Genomic DNA, 21,544 nt, shown 5'->3' on the forward strand with positions numbered 1-21,544 from the left:
GAGGGGAAGGAAAAAAAAAGAGAGGGAGGGAGCCAAACCATAGGAGACTCTTGGAAACTGAGAATAAACTGAGGGTTGATGGGCGGTGGGAGGGAGGGGAAAGTGGGTGATGAGCATTGGGGAGGGCACCTGTTGGGATGAGCACTGGGTGTTGTATGGAAACCAATTTGACGACAAATTTCATATTTTTTTTAAAAAAAGCAGAAATCAACTCTCTAGAAATACAGATACAAACTGCTAACTAAAAACTTTAAACAATTGTTGTAAGATTAAAGGCAAGACAAATTTTAAAAAAAGAATAAACATTAAAAAATTTTTTAAAAGTTAAAAATGTATTAGCTTTCATATCATTACAACTTGCATTACCTACAATGTATTTAATATATTTTTTATCCAAAGAACTCATTAGATTTTTAAAAAATGGACAAAAAAGAGACAATCTAATTCCTAAAAGTATCAATTTCTTCAAAGGTCTGAACAATGTACTCTATTGCCTGTCCCTGGAATGTGATCTTATTCCTTACAGATCCATCTTCATAAGCTCAGAGCCTTGTAAAGGGTGGCTATCCAGCAAACTTTTGAGTGAACACAGTGAGCAAGTAAGCTAGTTAATCATTGTTCACAAGATTTAGTCTCCTTTGGGGAATCTAAAAAGACCCTTGTGAGGATAGGACACTGTTTGGTACGAATGTTTGAGTACACTTCTAATGTATTGCTGAGCACACTGACATTCTGTATGCAAGCTATTATTTATTCAACGTGTAAAAGAGCATCAGTGGTGAAAATGAGAATAAAATGAATGAGGTAAAGAGCTCAATTTAACAGTAATAAACGGTAATAAAAAACCATATAGGAGAGGAGCTGTTAATGAGATATAACATCCTAACTTTCTACATTTAGAATGCAGCTAAAGTGCTAATATAAAAGATTCTGAAAACCAGTCATACATAACTTACTATAACTTAGATCCTCAGCTTTAATTAGAAGATAGAATGTTTCCTCTTCTCACTACCTAGAAGCTACCAGTTCTTTTCCAGAAGAAAAAAGAACCCATGCATTGGTTTTTTATTATTTTTGTATTTTGTATTATTTGTACTATTCTTCCACGAGCACCACACACCCATCTGGACAGGTGAGGATCACCTCTTCAGGAATCCCTCAAACGTACTTTTTCTTTACATTATTTTACATGCACTTTACTACATTTTCACTGTCCTCTAAATAAGTTGAAGTGTGTTGTAAACCTAAAACTGCTCTGAAAATATGTAGTTGTTTTTTTTTAAGTTGAAGATGGCCAGCTGAGCAAATAGTCTTAGCTGATGTAATGCATATTTTACAGGTTACTGAAATTCAACTGAATGTTCTTAGAGGAACAATATGTCCTTCAAGTCTGAGAAGCTGCCCAATTTTGTCCATGGAATGATATACATTCACGGTGAGTCCCAACTTCCAAATCACCATTTTCAAGATTCTTTTTCGTCTATGCTTTCTTTGTTCAGGTTTTTAACAAAGTATGTGAAAGCTATAGACAACTTGGATTCTTAAAAACATTTCTTCATCGTGCACAGAGTAATTCAAACTCAGTTTATACATTCTGAATAACCTTTACTAATACTGATTATTTTAACCCCTTCCTTTCCACCTCCCATTCTTAAGACTTTACACAAACCAGGGGCACCTGGGTGACTCAGTCGGTTGAGCATCCAACTTCGGCTCAGGTCATGATCTCACGGTTCATGAATTCAAACCCCACATTGGGCTCTGTGCTGACAGCTCAGAGGCTGGAGCCTGCTTCAGATTCTATATCTCCCTCTCTCTGTTCCTCCCCTGCTCACAATCTGTCCCTCTCTCTCTCTCTCTCTCTCAAAAATAAAGATTAAAAAAAAAAAATTTTTTTTAGAAGACTTTACACAAACCATTATCTTCTCGGTAAAGACTTCTTGGACCTCCCAGGCTACACTCTGTCAAATTCCTTTCATGATTCTTCATATTTTTCATTTGGTACTTGTAAACTTACCTATATAAAAAAGATGCCCTGTTCTTCCATATAGTTTGTAGACCCTCTCTCATTCATTTCTACATAGCAGCAGCTAGCCTGGTGGCTTTTAAACACAAAGTTTTAAAATGGAGAGAAGAAAGATGAAACTCTAACAGTGAAGTTTATTTTATTTCATTTATATGCTATATAAAATGATTCGCCCATTGGCTCAGTCTATTACTGCAACTGTTATAGCTCTAATTTTATCAGATTCTGGGTATCTTGTATTGTCAGAGAGGAACTGTAAATGGCTACAAAGCTGAATAGTTAAAAGCATTTATGCCTGTATTACTATCAATATGGGGTGTGTGGTTTATATGTATCATTATCAAAATCAACTAAATTGAATTAATTTGACCAAAGAACAAAATAATACTCTAATGTCTATTCTTTGGAGTTTAACAGTAATTTTTAAGGAAAGTTTTATTTGGCCTCAGATGGTAATCATTAGGACCACAACACTAGATGAGACCAAGAGGCATCAGTACAAGCTCTTTCTCCAGGGTGGTCTAGTCTTAGCTGTATTTTTCAAAGCTTCATAGAAGCCTCTTTAGGAAATGAGAACATCAACCTATTACCTATATGCTCCAGTTCTTTTGGACCTTATTTGTTACTCATCAAATCTAATCCAAATTCTTCAAATTATACTAAAAGAAAAGAAACTATTAAAAGACATTAGGCAAAATAAATACTTTATTGTTTTATTTTTAGAAATCAGCCTTTGTGTGATAATTCAAACATTTATAAACCTTCTAGATATTCTTTCAAAGAATATTGTTAACATCTCAACCACTTTTGATTAAAATTTCACACAAAGAAATAGAATAAGAATTGAAAATTATAAATGCTAAAGGAATAATTCCAATAAATTTCGTTGTTACTTTACACATTTATTTAATACATACAAAACCAACCAGGAAACCACTTTCCTTTTTTTGTCCCTAAAAACAAATAGTTCTCACTGGTTAAAACTGAATTAAAACCATCTATTTTGAGGAGAACAAATCTAAATTACTTTCATTTTGAAAAAAACAAAACAAAACCAGCTTATTCATTTCTATCCATTCAAGTCAAAGGCTCCATTATTTTGGCAATACTCTACTTAATTAGTCTAAAGGACAGAAGAAGAAACATCTCCTTATAGGAAGTCTGGACAATGCAAAAAGTATAGTGTTTAACATAAGGCATGTTTCCAAAAGAAAAATAGTACATAAGCTATAATAAAATTACATTTGTCTTGGTAAAGTAACAAGGCTTACAGTGTAAGAACATTAAGTAGTTGTAGGTAACCTCATACAATTCTATCCTACTGCTATTAGTAACCTCCTCAAGAATTAAGAGCAATTTTTACAACAGAACAGTTTTTTCTTCTTGGAAGTGACACTAATTAACAGCAGTGGAGGGAAAATCATTGGTTGCTTCAAGCTCTCAAAAAATGAATCAGTTATTGCACAGTAAATACCTCATAGAGGTCAGTGTTTTAAGAAGCTAGTCTGAAGAAATAGGTCATTTATAAGTTGGTTAAATCTGGAAGTTTTCAAGTTTTAAAATTAATTCTACATAGGTAATCAACTGGAAAATAGTGACATACAAATAAATATTAGGCTTTCCAAATGGCTATAATTTTGGTAGTTTAGAAAAGAAATAAAGTCAGCAAAGTGCCTAAGTTTCTATGTACGTTTTTAAAAAAGATATGCATAGAAGAAATAAACACTATACACTGTATACAGTAGCCCAGCTCAGCAGCAAGTATCTTCTGAAGCACAAGTAACACCTCCACCAGTGTCAGTCACTGATCACTCCAACATCACACAGCTAGCACGATCCATGCCAACCTTGCAAAAGAAAGAGAAGTGAACGTTAATCATGTTTCAAGTATCGTTATTAAAAAGTTCTTCAAAAACAGGATGAGAATGTTCTATATACAGTATATGTATATAAACAGTATACACACATACACACACACTTTTAGACAAAAAAATTAAGAATGATACTAAGAATTTGTGATTAATTCTCAAAATGCTGGTCCATAAACTGTACACTGAAATAGCATTATAATCAATGCTATCAAAATAATACCCAGGTTTGAAAGTTCTGATTTTTTTTTCAAAAAATTTTTTTAATGTTTATTCATTTTTGAGAGCAAGGGACAGAATGCAAGCTGGGGAGGGGCAGAGATAGAGGGAGACACAGAATTGGAAGCAGGCTCCTGGCTCTGAGCTGTCAGCACACAGCCTGATGCGGGGCCTGAACTTACGAACCGGGAGATTACAACCTGAGCTGAAGTCAGACACTTAACTGACTGAGCCACCCAGGAGCCCCTGAAAGTTCTGATTTCCTCAATTCCAGTACTAATTTAAGTACTATAATGAAGTTTCAGTAAGATAACACACTATTAATAATCCCCTAGAAGTTATTATTATCAGATTTCACTCGCTTGCATTTCCAGTGCAAGGGGTTGTAGTTTTTCACACTGTAGGATACCATATTATATACATTAAAAGTTAAAATTTAGCCACAGAAACAGTCCTGGGTACTAAGAAAACAAAGCATTAAAAATAAGTAATAATTTATAATTGGCTAAGCAAAAAATTTCAGAAAATGTTACCTATAAATTCCATTTAATGACTATCTTGCTTAGAATTAGATGCTTTACTTGAAGACACTGCTGCCAAAAGTCCACTTACAATTTCCCGTCTGATTTCCCCAACAATGGACTCTTTAATCTAGAATAGAAAAAGAGAAAAATGAGAACTCAACAATATGACCATAATCTACTTTTTTTGTTTTCAGAAAATCATAAACAGCACTTAATTCATACAGCCAGCTAAGCCACAGAGAAAACTATAGCCTTCATGTGAAACCCTCAGGAAATACAGAGATAGTGAGGAATCATGTCCATCTCTCCTCAAGCCCAGGTCAGACTGTGAGGTCACTGTGCAGTCTAGCATAACTCAGATAACTCCACTATGAAACATCACAATTCTTAAGTTAAAAACATTAAAAGTGTTACTCCATAGATTAAAAAACTTCATTTGCTTCATGACACAAAGTAACCCACAAGAACCGTTTAAACGTTAGATTCACTTTTATGTTTTTTATTAATGTCTATTTTTGTATGGTAATCAACAGTATACTCAAATGTTCTCATTGTTAAGAAAATTCATTAGTGGCAAAATAATATACAGGTATATTGCCTGTTTATACCAACTGAAGGCAAAGTATCTAAAGAAGTTAAATATTAGGATCTAACATCCACATCTGAAGTGGAAAGAAAAAATGAAAATTTAGTACAATTTATTTTAAAACATGAAAAACATCCTCTAAACAACCATAAACTAAAGAAATAAAAGTTTTCTTGGGGCGCCTGGGTGGCTCAGTCGGTTGAGCATCCGACTTCAGCTCAGGTCATGGTCTTGCAGCTTGTGGGTTCGAGCCCTGCATCAGGCTCTGTGCTGACAGCTCAGAGCCTGGAGCCTGCTTCAGATTCTGTGTCTTCCTCTCTCTCTGCCCCTAACCCACTCGCATTCTGTCTCTGTCTCTCTCAAAAATAAACATTAAAAAAAATTTTTTTTTAAAGAAATAAAGTTTTCTTTACTTGTATGGTAAGTTTTGTCACCTGTCTAAAAACTTTGTTTCAGATAAGGATATTAAATCTTATTTTATTGTTGGAAAAGGCACATAGACCTAGGGACAATGATAATTCCATCAAGATTTTCTTGTCCAGATGCTCAAACACTACACATGCCTATCCATGCCATTTTCTTTCTAATGATACAGCATCACCTCCAAATAGCTCTTTGTGAAGGCTTTAAATGTGGATTTCCTGAAATAAACTGATAATGTGTTCCCAAATTAGAACTTGAGACACTTTCAAACCAGCTTTTAAAAATTCTACATATCCACGGTTTCCTGTCAGCCTGATCTATTTCCTAAAATGTTCCTAAGTACATCCTGAACACATCTCAATTGAAGTCTTTCCAAGAATGGTTCTGTATTAATCTATCATGCAAAACTGGTACATAATACATAGACTTATACAGAAGTATTCATAAAAAAAATGCTCCTTAGTTACCAACCATCTGTATTGGAATATATTTAAATAAATACAAGATTCTTTTACCTCCTACCAATATTTTTAAACTTTAAAACATCATGAAAGTTTCTGACTTTCACAGTACTTGAGATTTATTTTTAAATGAGTACGTGTTGGATACAAATATTATGAAAACCAGAATCTCTTTGCTGCAATGTACTATATGCACAAACACAATGTGTTGAATCAGAACCTCTGCAAATGTGTATTTACAAAAGACAATAAGTAGCACAGTCTTCCCAGTCCTGTTATTCCATACAATATGGTAATTTTATTAACTTTCCTTGTTTTGTTTTTGTTTTGTTTTGTTTTTTTGAGAGAGCGAGTGAGAGCATGAGCAGGGGAGAGGGGCAGAGAGAGGACAGACAATCTTAAACAGGCTCCATGTTCAGCATGTCGCCCGATGCAGGGCTCAATCTCATGAACCTGATCATGATCTGAGCAAAAATCAAGGGTCGGACACTCAACCAACTGAGCCACCCAGATGCCCCCATTGTTCTTTATCATCCAAAAAAAACCCAAGACAAAAGCCAAAAAGTATTCTTTTCAAACCAAAATGTGTGCCAACATTTTTTGAGTAATGTCCAGTGCGGACATTACTAGAATAAAGCATAACAAAAGTGTGTTATAATCTGAATGGGCACAAAATAGATATTGTTTCATAAAATATTAAGAGGAAAAAATAAAAAGCGTTTAGAGAATAACAGACTTTAAAATACTAGGCCATGAAAAGTAAGGGCAATCTCAGATGATAGGACAGAGAACTGTAGCAAGAGCAGCTTGGATGAGAGGGGAGCAAGAAAGGAGTGCAGCTAACAGATGGTTCCTACCAGGGAGAAGGAGACTGGAACAGGAAGGGTGAGGCCAAATGGGGAGTGTCTGTGCTATGAGTGTTGTAATTCAGGGAGAGAACTGGGTCTCACTAATGTATCCCAGAATAAAGTAAGTGCTCCATAAATGAAAGCACCAATGAGAGAGAGAGAGGGAGAGGGGGAGAGAGAGAGAGAGAGAGAGAGAGAGAGAAGTGAGAGAGCAGAGGCGAGAGAGAGACAGAGAGAGAGAGAGAAACATCTGACACTAAAGGGAACAGAAAGTAGAAAAACAAAGGATTAGAGAGAAACCAGCACCGAAAACAACAAAATGCACTTAATAATATGCTGAAGGAAGAAGCATATGGACAAATAAATTAGCTCCAAAGTCTCGCATCCTACGGATTAGGAGTAAGAAAACTCCACTGGGATGGGAAAATTGCCTTTAGGAGCACAATTTCCAGAAGAAGTGGCACAGGGGGAGGACAGATGTGAGTGAGATTAAGAAAAGAATGCTCACTGGCAATATAAGCAGAATGAATGCCAGTCTGAAGTGTGGGGTACTAACTACATCTACTCAACAGGCATCTACTAAGTGACTACTTTGGGGCAGCCATCAGACCACGTGATCACTACAAGAAGTTACACTAAGAATACAGACAAGCTATGTATTTACCAAAATACACATTTCAAGTGTGTTAGATAGACTGTAAGAAACATATAGGCATGAACCAAACCTAGGAACTTCATTCAAAAAGAACTCTCTAAAGAGAAAAGCAATCTATGTTTATTCTTTGATATTTAACTTCTGTTGATCTGCTTCTATGGGACATGCTCATTTATTCTATTAAGTAATCTTTTTATTTTTTTTAAGTATCAGGCCACTGATTACATACATCACAGACCACCTGGGCAAATTCTAAGAGAGTGTAGTTTTCCCTCCAAAAACATATACAATCTGTGAAAAATGGGTTACCTTTAACCTGACAAAAGCTTTGTTACTGAATGAGAATATTAAATATTTGTCTGAAAGGACTTTCAGAATTCTCTTTCAAAAGAATTCTGCTGTATTAATACATTATAATGAAAGCACACTTTTTAAAAACATCACAGATGGTGAAATGATGCAAATAAAAGCCTGACAGACATCATTGTTTTCATGCACCCATGAGTGCAGGAAGAAAACTTCCCTGTTAAGTGTCTCCCAAACATGCCTAATCCTCACCTGCAAAACTGTTCAACACAAGCTCAAATCTTGCTGTCCTGAAGAGCGGCTTTGTTAATGATGTCAGGGGCACAGAATTTACTGGAAAAGCAGAGTCTAATTTAATTTTCTTCGTGGCTGATATGATAGCTCTGACAAAAACTGGAATTCAGTACCATGTGTATTTAGGCAAAAAGATTATGGATTTGAAATGAATAGAACCAGGACTAATCTGAATTTTACATATTTTGTAAATAAAGTTGAACAGAACACCACTGTAACTGAGTTAAGATCATATCAACGCAAATTACTTTTTTAAAATTATAAATGGGATTGGATTAACTTATTTAATAACATATGTTTTTAAAGCGCTTCAAAACAGCTTATTTTCTTAAGTACATCAATGTTCCTCTTAACACCGTGTTTGATCTATATAGTTTGCTTGATAAATCCTTATTTGTAAATAGCAAAAGGATAAATGTTAAGGCCAACGTCCTACAGACTCTGCCAAATTTTGAATAGTAACAAATTCTGAAAAATTCCTCAAACATTTGCCTTGCATGCCAATTTAAATGTCTTCAAAATCAAAAGATCGTTCTTATTTTATGGGAAGTTCTTATAAATGATTAAGTACTACTGTAGGACCAAGAAACAACCATCTTTTCTACATGCTGTGTTGTATCAGCCAAAGAATCAATGTTCTGGTCTAGGAATACCTTACTCCTAGGAAATTACTCACAGCACATATCAGGTCACCTGTTAACAAACAACTTTAAAAATGAGGACTCAAGTGTGCATTAAGGGAATATTTATGCCAAATGAACAATATTAAGTTGAGTTTTCAAGGAAAACCTATTAGCTAAAGCAAGCTAAAAGGAACAAAAATACCACATTTCTAGAGAAAGAAAAAGTACCTTAAAACTTACTTCCTCAGTTAATTAATATAGTGTGGAGAAAAATAATTACTTAATTTTACTCGACAATTGATCTTTGATATTAAACATATAAATAAGAATGGATTATAATCATTTGCACCTAATGAGCAAGGTGGATGTACAGAGCTTGCTAAATGTTCACCAGGTACATACAATGAACTTATAAGAATTACGTTTACAGAACAAATCAATATCAAGAATTACAACCTTTTATATGCTTTTGTTTGTTTGTTTTGTTTTGTTTTTAAGTAGGCCTCATGCCCAGCACAGACCCCAGTGCGGGTCTTGAACTCACAACCCTGAGATCAAGACCTGAGCTGAGATCAAGAGTCAGACACAACTGATTAAGCCACCCAGGCACCCCTAGGACCTTTTAAACTTGAAGTTGATAATTCATGTCATGAAAAGAAATTACAAACATGTAGTCTCTTCTGCTAGAATGCATATTTTTAAAATGTAAATTTGTCTCAACATGAGTTATTGAAATATTAGGAAAGTTGAGTATAATATAAATTTCATGTCTGCTTATATGTAGTTTCATCCATAAGAAACACGGGACGAATGCAGAGAACTGCACTCAGCTGAACACAGGAACAGAACACACAAAGTGCACACATAGAAACATCTACGAGCTATCTCAGGTCACTGTGTTAGGAGCCACACCTACCCACATCTGCTATTAAAACTTTCCGTTGGATTTCATCTTACTCTCCTCTGCTACTTTGCAATACCTCACAAGCTGCAATCCTTCCAAACCCCAGTTCTACAAGCAAATTTCAGGTATTTTTCAAGGTCAAGTACCATATTTATTGTAGTACTTAAATATTTATTAACCATTTCACATGTATACTATTGTGCTATTTTTGCTAGATTTCTATCTTTTTTAAAATATGTCACGTACAAAGTTTTAGTTATGCTTCTATTTTCCAAATAAGCTCTGTGGTTTTTTACTGCACCAATGTGCACAGCCCAACAATTTTTAGGAACATATATGTATGTATGTATGTATGTATGTATGTATGTATGTATGTGTGTGTGTGTGTATATATATATATATATCATATCATAGCAAAAAAGACTGTATTTATTTTTAACATACTTCTCAAGCTACTATTATGCAGCTATGAATGATGGCACCCAATACACATGAACTAATCTCTGGACCCAGAGGATCAATGGCCCATTTGAGGGAAGAGTCTGGTCTGCTGCCACCATTCTTGACCTATAACCACTAGAAATTTGTTCTTTCTTACTCACGAATTAATTCCAAAAATACATTAGGCTCATATTGCTGAATTTATTGTAAATATGCAAATTAAAAACAAGTAGCCACTGACCCTAATTTCTCTGGCCCATTTTGACCTTTTCCATTTCTAAATTCTTAGTTCTTAAATACATTATACTACATGTTTTTCTGTGTAATTTTTGGATTGTTTCCTGAGTTAGTCTTGTTTGTCTTCCTACTAGTCTTTAAGCTTAAGAATTTCACATCATTCATTCATTTATTTGAAAGAGTGAGTGAGAGGACGAGAGCACAGGAGCGGAACAGAGGGACAGAGAGAGAGTATCTCAAGCAGACTCCACACTCAGCACAGAGCCTGAAACAGGGCTTGATTCATTGACCCCAGGATCACGAGCCAAGTCAAAATCAAGAATCAGATGCTCAACTGACTGAGCTACCCAGGTGCCCCAAGAATTTCATATCTTATATGAAATCCCTTACAGAGCATATACTCATTAAGACTCTTATAAAATGATTTTTTTAAATGTATAGGCTATCTCCCCCTTTTAACTAATGGAAAGATCCTTTCTGATCATGTTTTTAATATATCAATGGTAAAAAAAAATATATTCAACATGTGTTATTTTTATCCTGTGCATGCTACTGCATTTTGTTCCCAAGCACAGTGTAATGTGGGAAGGAAAGGAAAAAAAATAAAACCATCAAAACTTTTGATCTGTAGTCTCATATTTTAAATGATATAGGGGCGCCTGGGTGGCTCAGTCGCTTAAGTGTCCAACTTCAGCTCAGGTCACGATCTCGCGGTCTGTGAGTTCGAGCCCCGCGTCAGGCTCTGGGCTGATGGCTCAGAGCCTGGAGCCTGCTTCCCATTCTGTGTCTCCCTCTCTCTCTGCCCCTCCCCCGTTCATGCTCTGTCTCTCTCTGTCTCAAAAATAAATAAACGTTAAAAAAAAAAAAAAGATATATATATTACTCCTAACTGCCAGTTCCCAGTGCCTGAAACAGCTATTTTACTAATCTTCTCAATTAACTTTTGACCTCTGACTACTAATCTTCCTAACTTTTTACAGTTCTTGTAGTAACCTAGAACTATGGTTAAATGCTTCAGGTTTACACACTATCACCCAGGATAAACCTTTTCCTTTTGTATTTCTATCTTTGAACAACTCATGTATCTTCCACATATCTCCACCCACTAAGCCAAATCAAATTCTTTATACAAATCACAACACTATTTTCTCATGTCAATTGGCATTACCCAGTGATGATTTTCAATCCTGGAAGAGATCTAAATCATAGTCCCTATTTTACAAATGTAGAAATAAGAGGTCTAAGAATTTTGTCACATGTTTAAATATTTTGAATCCTACAAACACTTTCTTCATCAGAGTGAATATAGAAAATTGCAATTATTTCACACTGGAGTATAAAATTTGTAGAAATGCCATTAAAACCCTATCTTAATAGACACGAGCTAGATCAATGGGAAAGTTCATTTAAAAGCTCAGAAAATTACTGAATACAGTGAATCAAAGCAGTATCTTATAATGTTCAAGTAACATTATTATCCAACTCATATCTCCAGATAAATTAGGCATAGATTTTACTCACCTCTCGTATGACTTGCTGCAACTCATCTTGCTCCACATTTTTATGCATTTCCTCAGTAGCTGGCATTAATGGGATTTTTCCATTCCCTTCTTCCACTACAGATTTAGGTCCTACAGCCTCTGACACTTCTTCAGCTGCACCAACTTCCTCAGAACTTTCCACATCTGGAGGTGTCTGCACAGAGCCCATTCTAGAAGGAGCAGTGGGCGTCAGGGCCACTGACGCTCGGAATACCTTCTTGCTTGGTACCAGATGGGTCTTGGGTTTGCCCACTGAGTCACTACAAGGTACTCCAGTTCTTCTATTAGCATGAGAGGGACCAGAACATACAGAAGAAGACTCTGATGTTGCTTGGGAGAAAACGGATTCTGAGCTTTCTCCAGGAGGAATTTCAAATGCCATTTCTCCAAGTCCCATGCCTAATTCAGACTTCAGATAGGACTGTTCCCGCATCAGTTCAGTGACCTGGAAATCAGAAAAATTGCAATTCTTCTCTCTTGAAATTAAGACTGGTAGTTAAAAGAAGATTAAAATTCTAACTGTGATGACTGCCAGAAATCACTTAGCTTGTAAAGACATGATTCTAATTCAATCATTTAGGAACTAATCAGTTGCATTTGCAACAATATAGGAAAATATAAATTTATGGTGAGATAAAACCATGAAGTATGTAACTGGACTATACAGGTGGATGAAATTTTACTTGTTACCACATGGTATCCAAATTACTTGTTAAGGAATAGTAAAGAAAAACAAAATAGCTACTCATAATGCTTCTGCCCTCAAATTAACCAATTTCTTTAAAAGATAATAAAAATTTGGGGCTCCTGAGCAGCTCACTTGGTTAAGCGTCTGACTTTGGCTAAGGTTGTGATCTCATGGTCTGTGAGTTCGAGCCCTGCATCGAGCTTTGTCCTGACAGTTCAGAGACTGGAGCCTGCTTCGGATTCTGTGTCTCCCTCTCTCTCTGACCCTCCCCTGCTCACGCTCTGTGTCTCTCTGTCTGTCTCTCTCAAAAATGAATAAACGTTAAACAAATTTTTTAAATATAATAAAAATCAGACTTTTGTTCACAAAGTAGTCATCTTACAGATCCAACTACCTAAAGGACCCGTAATCAGACTGTGAAAGCATATTTCCCCTGCAGCATAAACACTTTTTATACTGCATTACTTCCTTTACACCATAAAAATAAATCACTATTGCAATTAACTAGCTTTCTACTAGTGGCCTAATATGGCAATAGACTTTCACAAGTGCCAAACTCCCTTCCAATAAATTTAGATAATACCTATTTCTGTATGTAAAAACAAAAAACATTTCATATACACTAGGAAAACTGTGTGTTTATGAAATGTTTTATCATTCCCTTCCGCAGTGATTTGAAAGGAGAGAGGCTTACTGGTTCCATTACATTCAATGGAGAAGGGCATGACAAGTTATCAGCGCTTCTACTGCCACACATTCCCTGGAAAAATAAGAACAATATATATATATATATATGTGTGTGTGTGTATGAATAAATTGTTTTTTCAAATTGCAAGTGTTCCATAATAAAATGAATTGGCTAATTATTACCCTGAAACATTCCTTTATGTTGCAAAGGTCACTCTCAACATGGCACCCTATAAAATGTGTTATTATGACTAAGTGCATAAAAGATGTTCTGGTTCTCCACTGTCACCAACACACATTTCTCAGAATAATGGATTGAAACATTTTATGGAAAAAGATATTCATCAATGATAAATAATACTCTTATTCTATGCTACTCTTATTCTACATATACACATGTAATACACACACATTCTTATTCTACTCCATATGTGTGCATATGTATATGTATGTACAGAATCATTCACTGTTAACAAAAACAACTGTGTTGTTCAAATAACAAAGAGAAAAGCTCACAATTTCAACATTTCAAAACAATGCATTTTATGACTGCAAAGGTCATAGCAAAAATAATCCAATGCTGAAGTTTAAATTTCATGGAAAGAAACATTAGAAATTTGAACAGTGATACAAAATAAAGAGTGTTTTATTTTCTTGGCTGTATACATGTTTTTTGCCTTTAAAAAGATCTCATTTGATTCTGTAAAAACCATAAAGACGGGAAAAAAATCCAAAATAAAGGAAAAATTTATAGGGAATAGTTATTTACTCAAAGGCAAAAAAAGCTGAGTGAAATATATGTTTATGTTCTTGGCAGTTAGTTACATGCAGTGATTAAAATCTATATTAGTCATGTGTTAATCCACTATCATTTTTCTTCTAAAACTAAAAAATTTTGTATTGCTCCTTATTATTATTAAGAAAATATGATTAACAATTTTCAATATATTTCTAAATACACTAAATACTTAAGAGAAGAATCACAACTTGTACATTCAACTGATTTGTGGGAAAGGATCCTTAAACATTCCGTTTGCCTCACTGCCATTAAAATAAGTGGTTTCACATTAAGACATTTGCCCTAAACTGTGCGGCCCGTGGTAAGTCCTAAGTGAAATCCGCTGGCAACCCCCACGGCACCTACCGCAAGGGCTGAGGCGCGGAAGGGAGAGGGCATGCGCACAGCGCGGAACTGCTCCTCCAGGCCCAGCAGGCGCTCCTCCAACTGCAGCTCCAGGTCCTGAAGCTCCATTCGGACTGAATTCCTCAGACTCTGAAGCTGATCAACTTCATACCTGTCGGTACAATGATAGGCACAAGGTTGAAAAGAGCAGTTTGGAGATTCACGTTCACAACTCTCTCACAAACTGCTAGAAGGTACTGAGATTGCAAGTTCTGAAAATTAGCACAACAGTGACTGCCACAGGTGGGACCAGGAGGACAAATGGTCTTTCTTCCTCTACCCTCTCTCCCAAACAGTGAACAAAGATTACAACCACCGTCTTCCTCAATACATGGAAAGCGGTTTCATTAGTAAGACACTCTGCCTAATTTCACTCACAGGGGTTCACAAAATAAACGGTACACAGCAGTAGGCATAAAATCCAGCTTAAAAAAAAAAGGCTGATGATGCTTTTTCAGAATTAAAAGTATTTTGAGTTACATTAAGACAAAATGAACTTTTTACCTTTCCTCCTCGGTCATATGATGATAAACCATGGTTTGCTGACGTAGCATTGCCAACTCTAAATCCATCATTTGCGTCCTAAATAAATTCAGGCTCCGCCTCATTACCTGGAGCTCCTGAAAAGTATTCTAGAATACAATACGACAAAGTTATACTTCTAAATCAGACAAAAAACTCTGTAACACAAAAATCTAAATAAGCACTTACTTCATACAGAGGTAGAACAGATGATTTCTGAGTACTATATGGAGCAGCAGCAAGATCGGGTCCTCTCGTCACAGGGTACTTCAAAAAAGTAAGAGTCTGATTACAAATCAGTGTTAAAGTGCTTACCTCCAAATTATCTAAGGTGTTAAAAAGGTGCAATTGGGGGTCTATATATAGTTCTCTTGGAGACAACAGCAACAACAACAAAAAACCAAAACCCCACTTCATATTGTAAGGAGGAACCAAATACCTCAGTCCCCAATGCTACCTATATTACTCCTATCTGTGTCAGGTAGAAGTCTGTCTATATGGAACAAAGAAGAGGCAAAGAAACAGGTATATTTCAAATCTACATCTTACGGGACTTCCCTCTTGCCTTGAGAAAGAAGAAAACAAACAAAACTCAAAAATGTAGAAGCAATAGCAGATTCGGATTATAGGAAATTACTGAGTTGGCTGGCCAGAGTAGCAGGCAGTCATCATACTGCTCACAGACATTTGAGCATCTACTGTGTGTCATTATTTTAGACAGTGAAGAAAAAAGACAAAAGAAAGCACAAAAGGCATTCCCAGCCTTCAAATGTTTTCACAGTGCAAGGGAAAAAAAAAAGGGAAGTGGGAAAAAACTTACAATGTTGGGGTGGAGGAGGGGAGTGCAGTGATGGGAACAAACAAAAATCTAGATTAGGTGAATGATCCTGGCACTGATGACACCTGAGCTGAGCCTTAACAGGAAACAGGCCTTGATCAGGCAGAGAAAGGCAAGGGCAAGGGACTCCAGGTTAAAACAAACAAACAAACAAACAAACAAAAAACAGTGGCATTTGTAAAGACAGACACAGGAATGCACACCTATTTAAAGAACTGCACGCAGTCCAACACAGCTGGAGCACACGCATGAAGAACGAGACTGGACAGATAGTCAGAGACAAGTCATGAAGAGCATCTGTCTACTGGGGGGTGGGAGGTGGTGAGAAGATTATTTAGCTGAGTTACTGATGGGACACCCAAGAGGAGCAGACCACATGTAGAGCAGCTGGTCTAGAAAGGTGCACCATCAAAGCGTAGGTGGGTTGAGCCCTGGAAACCCTGTGTTTCACGTAATTACAGCTGGAGAGTTAGGTATCTCACTCACAGATTTTTATAAGGAGGAAGAAAAAATACCCACATTCTGGTCAGACCGGGAGAAAATCATTAGGTGACCATCCTCATGAGGATAAAATCTGTATTTAAAAGAAAGTATACTTTGCCACTTAATAAGTTGCAAATTTGATTTTGCCTTTCTTAGTGGCATCCTTCCTATGATGTCATCGTAAGAGATCTATTATATACACTGTAAACCTCCGGACTCCTAGCTGAACTCTGTGATCAGGACATTACACTGTCATTTTCTTTATTTCCTCAAACTATCTAAACACAAGTAGTGTGGAGACAGATTTAGAAAGGCAAACCTAAAGACAATTTGTTTTCAAAGCTTTTTTGGAAAATTTTTTGCAGCCCACCAACATATCTGAGCGCAGTAATTTTAAAAGTGACAAGACAGACTATTTTTATTCAAATTCACACTTTACCTGATTTTTTTTCTTTTCTGGGGCAGTTCCAGTCTTTGAACCCAGTGGAAGCAGACTAATTCTGTGCCAGGAGACCAGCATCAGGAGTCAGTAGATGAAGGGGGAAGCTTAGACAGCTATGAGCAGAGCCAGGGGAACACACGGCGACACAGAGGTCGAGGGAAGGAAAGCTTAGAAAGGAAAGAGGCAGTAAACACGATCAAACGGCAGAGAAAGGGAGGCAGCATTTGAGAGGGAAGATTTTTTAGTAATAGGTACAACCTGACTTAAAAAAAAAGACAATGGAGGATAGGCTAAAGAAGGGAGGTTACCTAATGAGCAAAATCTCTTCTCCAGAAGAGAGGGAGATTATGAGCAGAGAAATTAACCTTGTTCAGGATTAATTATAGCTTTTCCCTTAAGATAGGAGGGAAGAGTACAGGAGGAGGGCAGGTTCAGAGAAGTTTAGGCATGTAAGAAAATGAGGCTGAGGTGGTTCATGCCTGATGGGACTTTGCTTCTTAGTGAATTAAAAGGTGCTCAGATCAGTAAAAGAAAAAAAACCATTTTTCCCCCTCATACCTGTGAAAGATTCTGCAGTGAGTTTCTAATATCATGCAATACTCTTCGCAACTGCATTTCAATGGCGGAAGGGGGGTTCACAGAGCACGCTCGGTAAGGGTAGGCAGCATGTCGATGCGAGTTAGGACACCCGAAAGGGGTAGTGAAGGCACTACAGGTGGCGCCTGATATGTTGGGAACACTGTGAGTGCTCAGAGTTCTCATGTGCTCACACAGGGGCCTCTCCTGCCACTCCGAGTGGGCAGAGTGAAGAGAACAGGTGGACTGAGATACTGGTGCCGGAGCATAGAGCGAACAGGAAGGAGTCCTTCGATGATGGCATTCCTCCAACCGGTTCACCTCGCTCTGAGAGGCTTCTTCTTTCTTCACAGATGATGGAGAGATGAAAATAGTGGATTTAACTAAAGACTGACCATCGTGCTCAATCACCTCTTTTTCTAATTTCTGTTCCTCTTCAGGTGTGTACTTGTAAGTGAAGGACGGTGGACTGCATCTGGTCTCTTTTCCTGGGGACAACCGAACATTGACAGAGGATACGACTCTTACCGGGCTCAATAAGGTTGTTGGTAAAGACTGAGACCTTCTTAGAGGATAGCCAGCTTTTGCAAACAAGTACCTTTGTTTTAACAGATCTTTCGATTTTATCAAGCTACGCCCTACTCTCTGATTAGACAGACTGCAAACCTTCATTTGAGCTCTTTGCAAAGCGGTATTAACTCTGTCCACAGAAGAGGGAGGCCCAGTTGTATTTTCCGAGCTCTTCTCACTGCATCTAGCTTCAATGGAAGCCAGTGATTTGAGAATATGGTGTGTGGTATACTGGGCAAATTCACATTCACTGCTTTTATCCACATCACTTTCGGCACTTGCTTCCCCCAGCAGATCCACTGGCTGTGCTGGAGACAAATCCTCTTTCACTTCAGTAATTGCAGTGATGTGGTCCCCTCCCCCACAGGGGGACTCTGTGTTCCCTGCAGGCTCAACAGTCTCGCACTGGGGGAAATTCTGGCTATCTGACCTTCTATCAGCAATTGTTGCTGCCTTCTCTCTTCCCTTCTGAAGAGGGATCAGAGACTCCTCCTCTGACTCATGAAAATAAGGCTGGTCTTGTGCTGTTGGTGTGACAAGGTCTTCACCAAATGAGGTGACTGTTGTCTCACTGTCACAACTGTCGGCACTACTCCCCATAGCCTGCAAGGACTCATGAACCTGTGAAAGGAAATGGGTGGAAAAATGGAGAATTTGGATAAGAGGGATCACTAACAAAATGCCAAACTGGTATGCCGTTTCTATACTTCCAGGGTCTCCCACCTTGGTGACGGCCCTGGTGCTGCTCAAAACTGTGTTTTACTGCCCCTAGTCAGCAGCTCCTTCACTTTCCCACAAAGCTTATTCCAGACCTTTACTATTTACCTCAGGTCCCCTTTTCAGCACCCATTTCTTTTTCTTCCAACACATGACACTGAGTTACTGAGAAGATGGACCGAAATTTCTTAACTTTCTTCCCCAACACCTACAAATGTTCCCCTACCTCTCCCTGCCATTCCTTCCTCTCCGTTCTGAAAGGAAATTTGCTTTTTTTCAAAGCAAATCCTCCAGTCTATACGTCTGATCACATCCTCTCCAGAACTGTGGTATTTCTGCGCAATTTTATCCCAGATTTTTCTGCATCTGTCTTCTTAGAGCTCCTTCCCTTAGCCAAACAACTTTCCTGAGTCATCCCCCTTTGAAAAAGACACAAAGACCTATCACCCTTATTTGAAAAAAACAGTCAACATCCGTACCTTCTTTTCCTTATCACTTTACTCTGCCCTCATGCTTCTGCCTCATTTCTTACCTCAAAACCACTCACTCAACCACTCACCAGAAAGCTGAATTCTTATCTTTCTATGCTCACGTCCACAGATTTCCTTTTAAAAACGCTCTCCTCCAACTCCCAGTTGTTCTGCCCACTGGATTATTCTTTCTGAGTCTCCTTAAACACTTCTCGTCTGTGTGCCCCTCAGGTACTATGTTCCTGGAGGCTCTTGTGGGTTCTCTTTTTCTCTTACCTCCAATTTTCTTTAAAGTTTGCTCCTAGATATTTTAGACAATTTCAAAATGCTTCTGTACCTTCGCATACAAGGGCTCCATATGTTACACACACAGAGTATAAACTCCTTAAGGATAAAGATGTGCCTGTTACCTGGGTTATCTAACACACTCCACCATTAAAGTCATAGAATATCCAGAAAGCTATGTAACACAACGTTAGCTATTAAATAAACAAACAAACTGAAGCAATAGTGGGAAAATAGAAGAAAAGTATCAGACAGAATAATGATCAAAATAACCTCTATTTCCTGAAAGTCAAAAAATAAAGAAGGAGGAACTCTCTTTGTTTTTAAATGTTCAGTCAGAGAGGGGGCATCTGGGTGGCTCAGGTGGTGGAGTGTCTGACTCTTGATTTTGATTCAGGTCATGATCTCACAGTTCGTGAGACTAAGCCCGCATCAGGTTCCATGCTGACAGCACAGAACATGCTTGGGATTCTCTCTCGCTCCCTCTTTCTCCGCCCCTCCCCTGCTTGCATCATAGACTCTAAGTAAATAAATAAACATTTTAAAAAATGTGTCAGTGCTTAGTCAGAAAGAGATGCAGAATTAGTGAAAACTAAAACCTGTAATCAAATGCTTAGATAACACTTACGTCCTGGAGTTTTATTCTTACTGTCATTTGAAAAATAAAGATTATACAGATTCAGTCTTGAAATATATAGGTAGTGAAAAATCACCTAAATAGGAAGAAGTTGATCAGAGTGCCTACTACAATAGAAATTTTTACCTGAAGATGACTGAGGGAGAGGCAGTCTGTCGAATCTTCAGCAAAGCCACTGCTGTCAGAGTGTTGACTTGCAGTACGTAACAAATGATCTATCAAAAGACATGCAGTTAGGGCAGAACTGCTAAATAGGACTTCACTGGAAAGAAGGTCTTACAGATATCTAATTCCTGATACATGTCTGATACGTATTGATTCCTTCTTAGAAAAATATGCATCACTTATGCAAAATGTGGCTTCAAAGCACAGAAGGCAGCTTGAATTCAACCAAAAACTGAATCACATCTATCAGAAATTCTGTGTTCAGTTGCTAATTAAGTTCCGGTTTTAATATATTTTGGTATAACCAATTAGTTTCCTATCCTTGGAGGACAACTGGCTGAAAACAAGAACCACACTGATAAAAACAGGAATCCCAAAGGAAGCCACTTCCTTTATGTAAATATGTAGATATTCAGCAGGTGAAATTAGAAGTTTAAATGTAGTGTGCAAAAAAGTTCTATTATCTTCCTAATAACAAAATAAGAATATACTTAAGGTGCCAATAAATTAAATAATTTGCAGGCAAGAGTACTTAAATGTTTCTGATGTTTCAAATGATGCAAACATTTGTAAGTCATGAAACAATGATTTCATAACAATTGCATGAAACTCAAATAGGTTCAACTGATACATAATGTTGTTAATCTTAAAGAAACCCTGTTTGCTTTTTGGCCTAAAAACTCTAATTCCTGGTTAGTATAACCTGAAAACACTTTTTAAAATAAAAAGGCCACCTAAGCACAGCAGATCACATGGCCATCCACACTGCAAGTTTGGGAGAAACTTTTTATCTATAACATTTACTAAGGGAGAAGCTTCATGACAAGGTCAAGTTCTGCAGAACTTCAAAAGCATCAAGCTAGGGGCACCTGGGTGGCACAGTTGGTTAAGTGTCCAACTTTTGATTTTGTCTCAGGTCATGATCGCATGGTTTGTGGGACTGAGCCCCATGTTGGGCTCTACTGATAGCTTGGAGCCTACTTAGGATTCTCTCTCTCCCTCTCTCTGCCCTTTTTCAGTATGCATGCATGCTCTCTCTCTCTCTCTCTTTCTCTCTCTCAAAATAAATAAATAAATTAATAAATAAATAAGCAAGCATTAAAAAATAAAAGCATCAAGCTAAACAAAGTGTGTTTTACCAAAAACCTGATAATATGTTTTAATAAAATCCAAAATCAATTAAACTTTGCCTCACTTTGAAAAATATCCCACTTGTAGCTTCAGGTTTAATCTAAGAGTATCACAGAATGGCGTAATTTTTTCTCATCATAATTTAGAAAAATTCTGTAATATTGCTTTGAAGTGAACAAAATTGTATAATGACA

General features: G+C 37.2%; 1 protein-coding gene across 3 annotated transcripts in view; it reads right to left on the minus strand.

The window, feature by feature from the left end:
• Positions 1–2,713: 2,713 nt before the first annotated feature.
• ITPRID2 (ITPR interacting domain containing 2) overlaps positions 2,714–21,544 on the minus strand; it is a 39,769-nt gene continuing 20,938 nt past the window's right edge. The window contains exons 10-18 of one of the 3 annotated variants that reach the window (XM_060622086.3): positions 20,181–20,269; positions 17,358–18,566; positions 15,226–15,303; positions 15,019–15,146; positions 14,476–14,626; positions 13,351–13,404; positions 11,937–12,401; positions 4,647–4,764; positions 2,714–3,873 (exon numbers count right to left, since the gene is read on the minus strand). In XM_060622086.3, coding sequence (XP_060478069.1) covers positions 4,660–4,764; positions 11,937–12,401; positions 13,351–13,404; positions 14,476–14,626; positions 15,019–15,146; positions 15,226–15,303; positions 17,358–18,566; positions 20,181–20,269 — 2,279 coding nt within the window. In that variant the 3' untranslated portion in view covers positions 2,714–3,873; positions 4,647–4,659. Of the gene's footprint in view, positions 3,874–4,646; positions 4,765–11,936; positions 12,402–13,338; positions 13,405–14,475; positions 14,627–15,018; positions 15,147–15,225; positions 15,304–17,357; positions 18,567–20,180; positions 20,270–21,544 lie in introns of all 3 variants that reach the window. The other 2 variants (XM_060622084.3, XM_060622087.3) reach the window with 2 other exon arrangements.

Source organism: Panthera onca, chromosome C1, assembly GCF_046562875.1.
Source record: "Panthera onca isolate mPanOnc1 chromosome C1, mPanOnc1 haplotype 2, whole genome shotgun sequence".
Taxonomy (NCBI): domain Eukaryota; kingdom Metazoa; phylum Chordata; class Mammalia; order Carnivora; family Felidae; genus Panthera; species Panthera onca.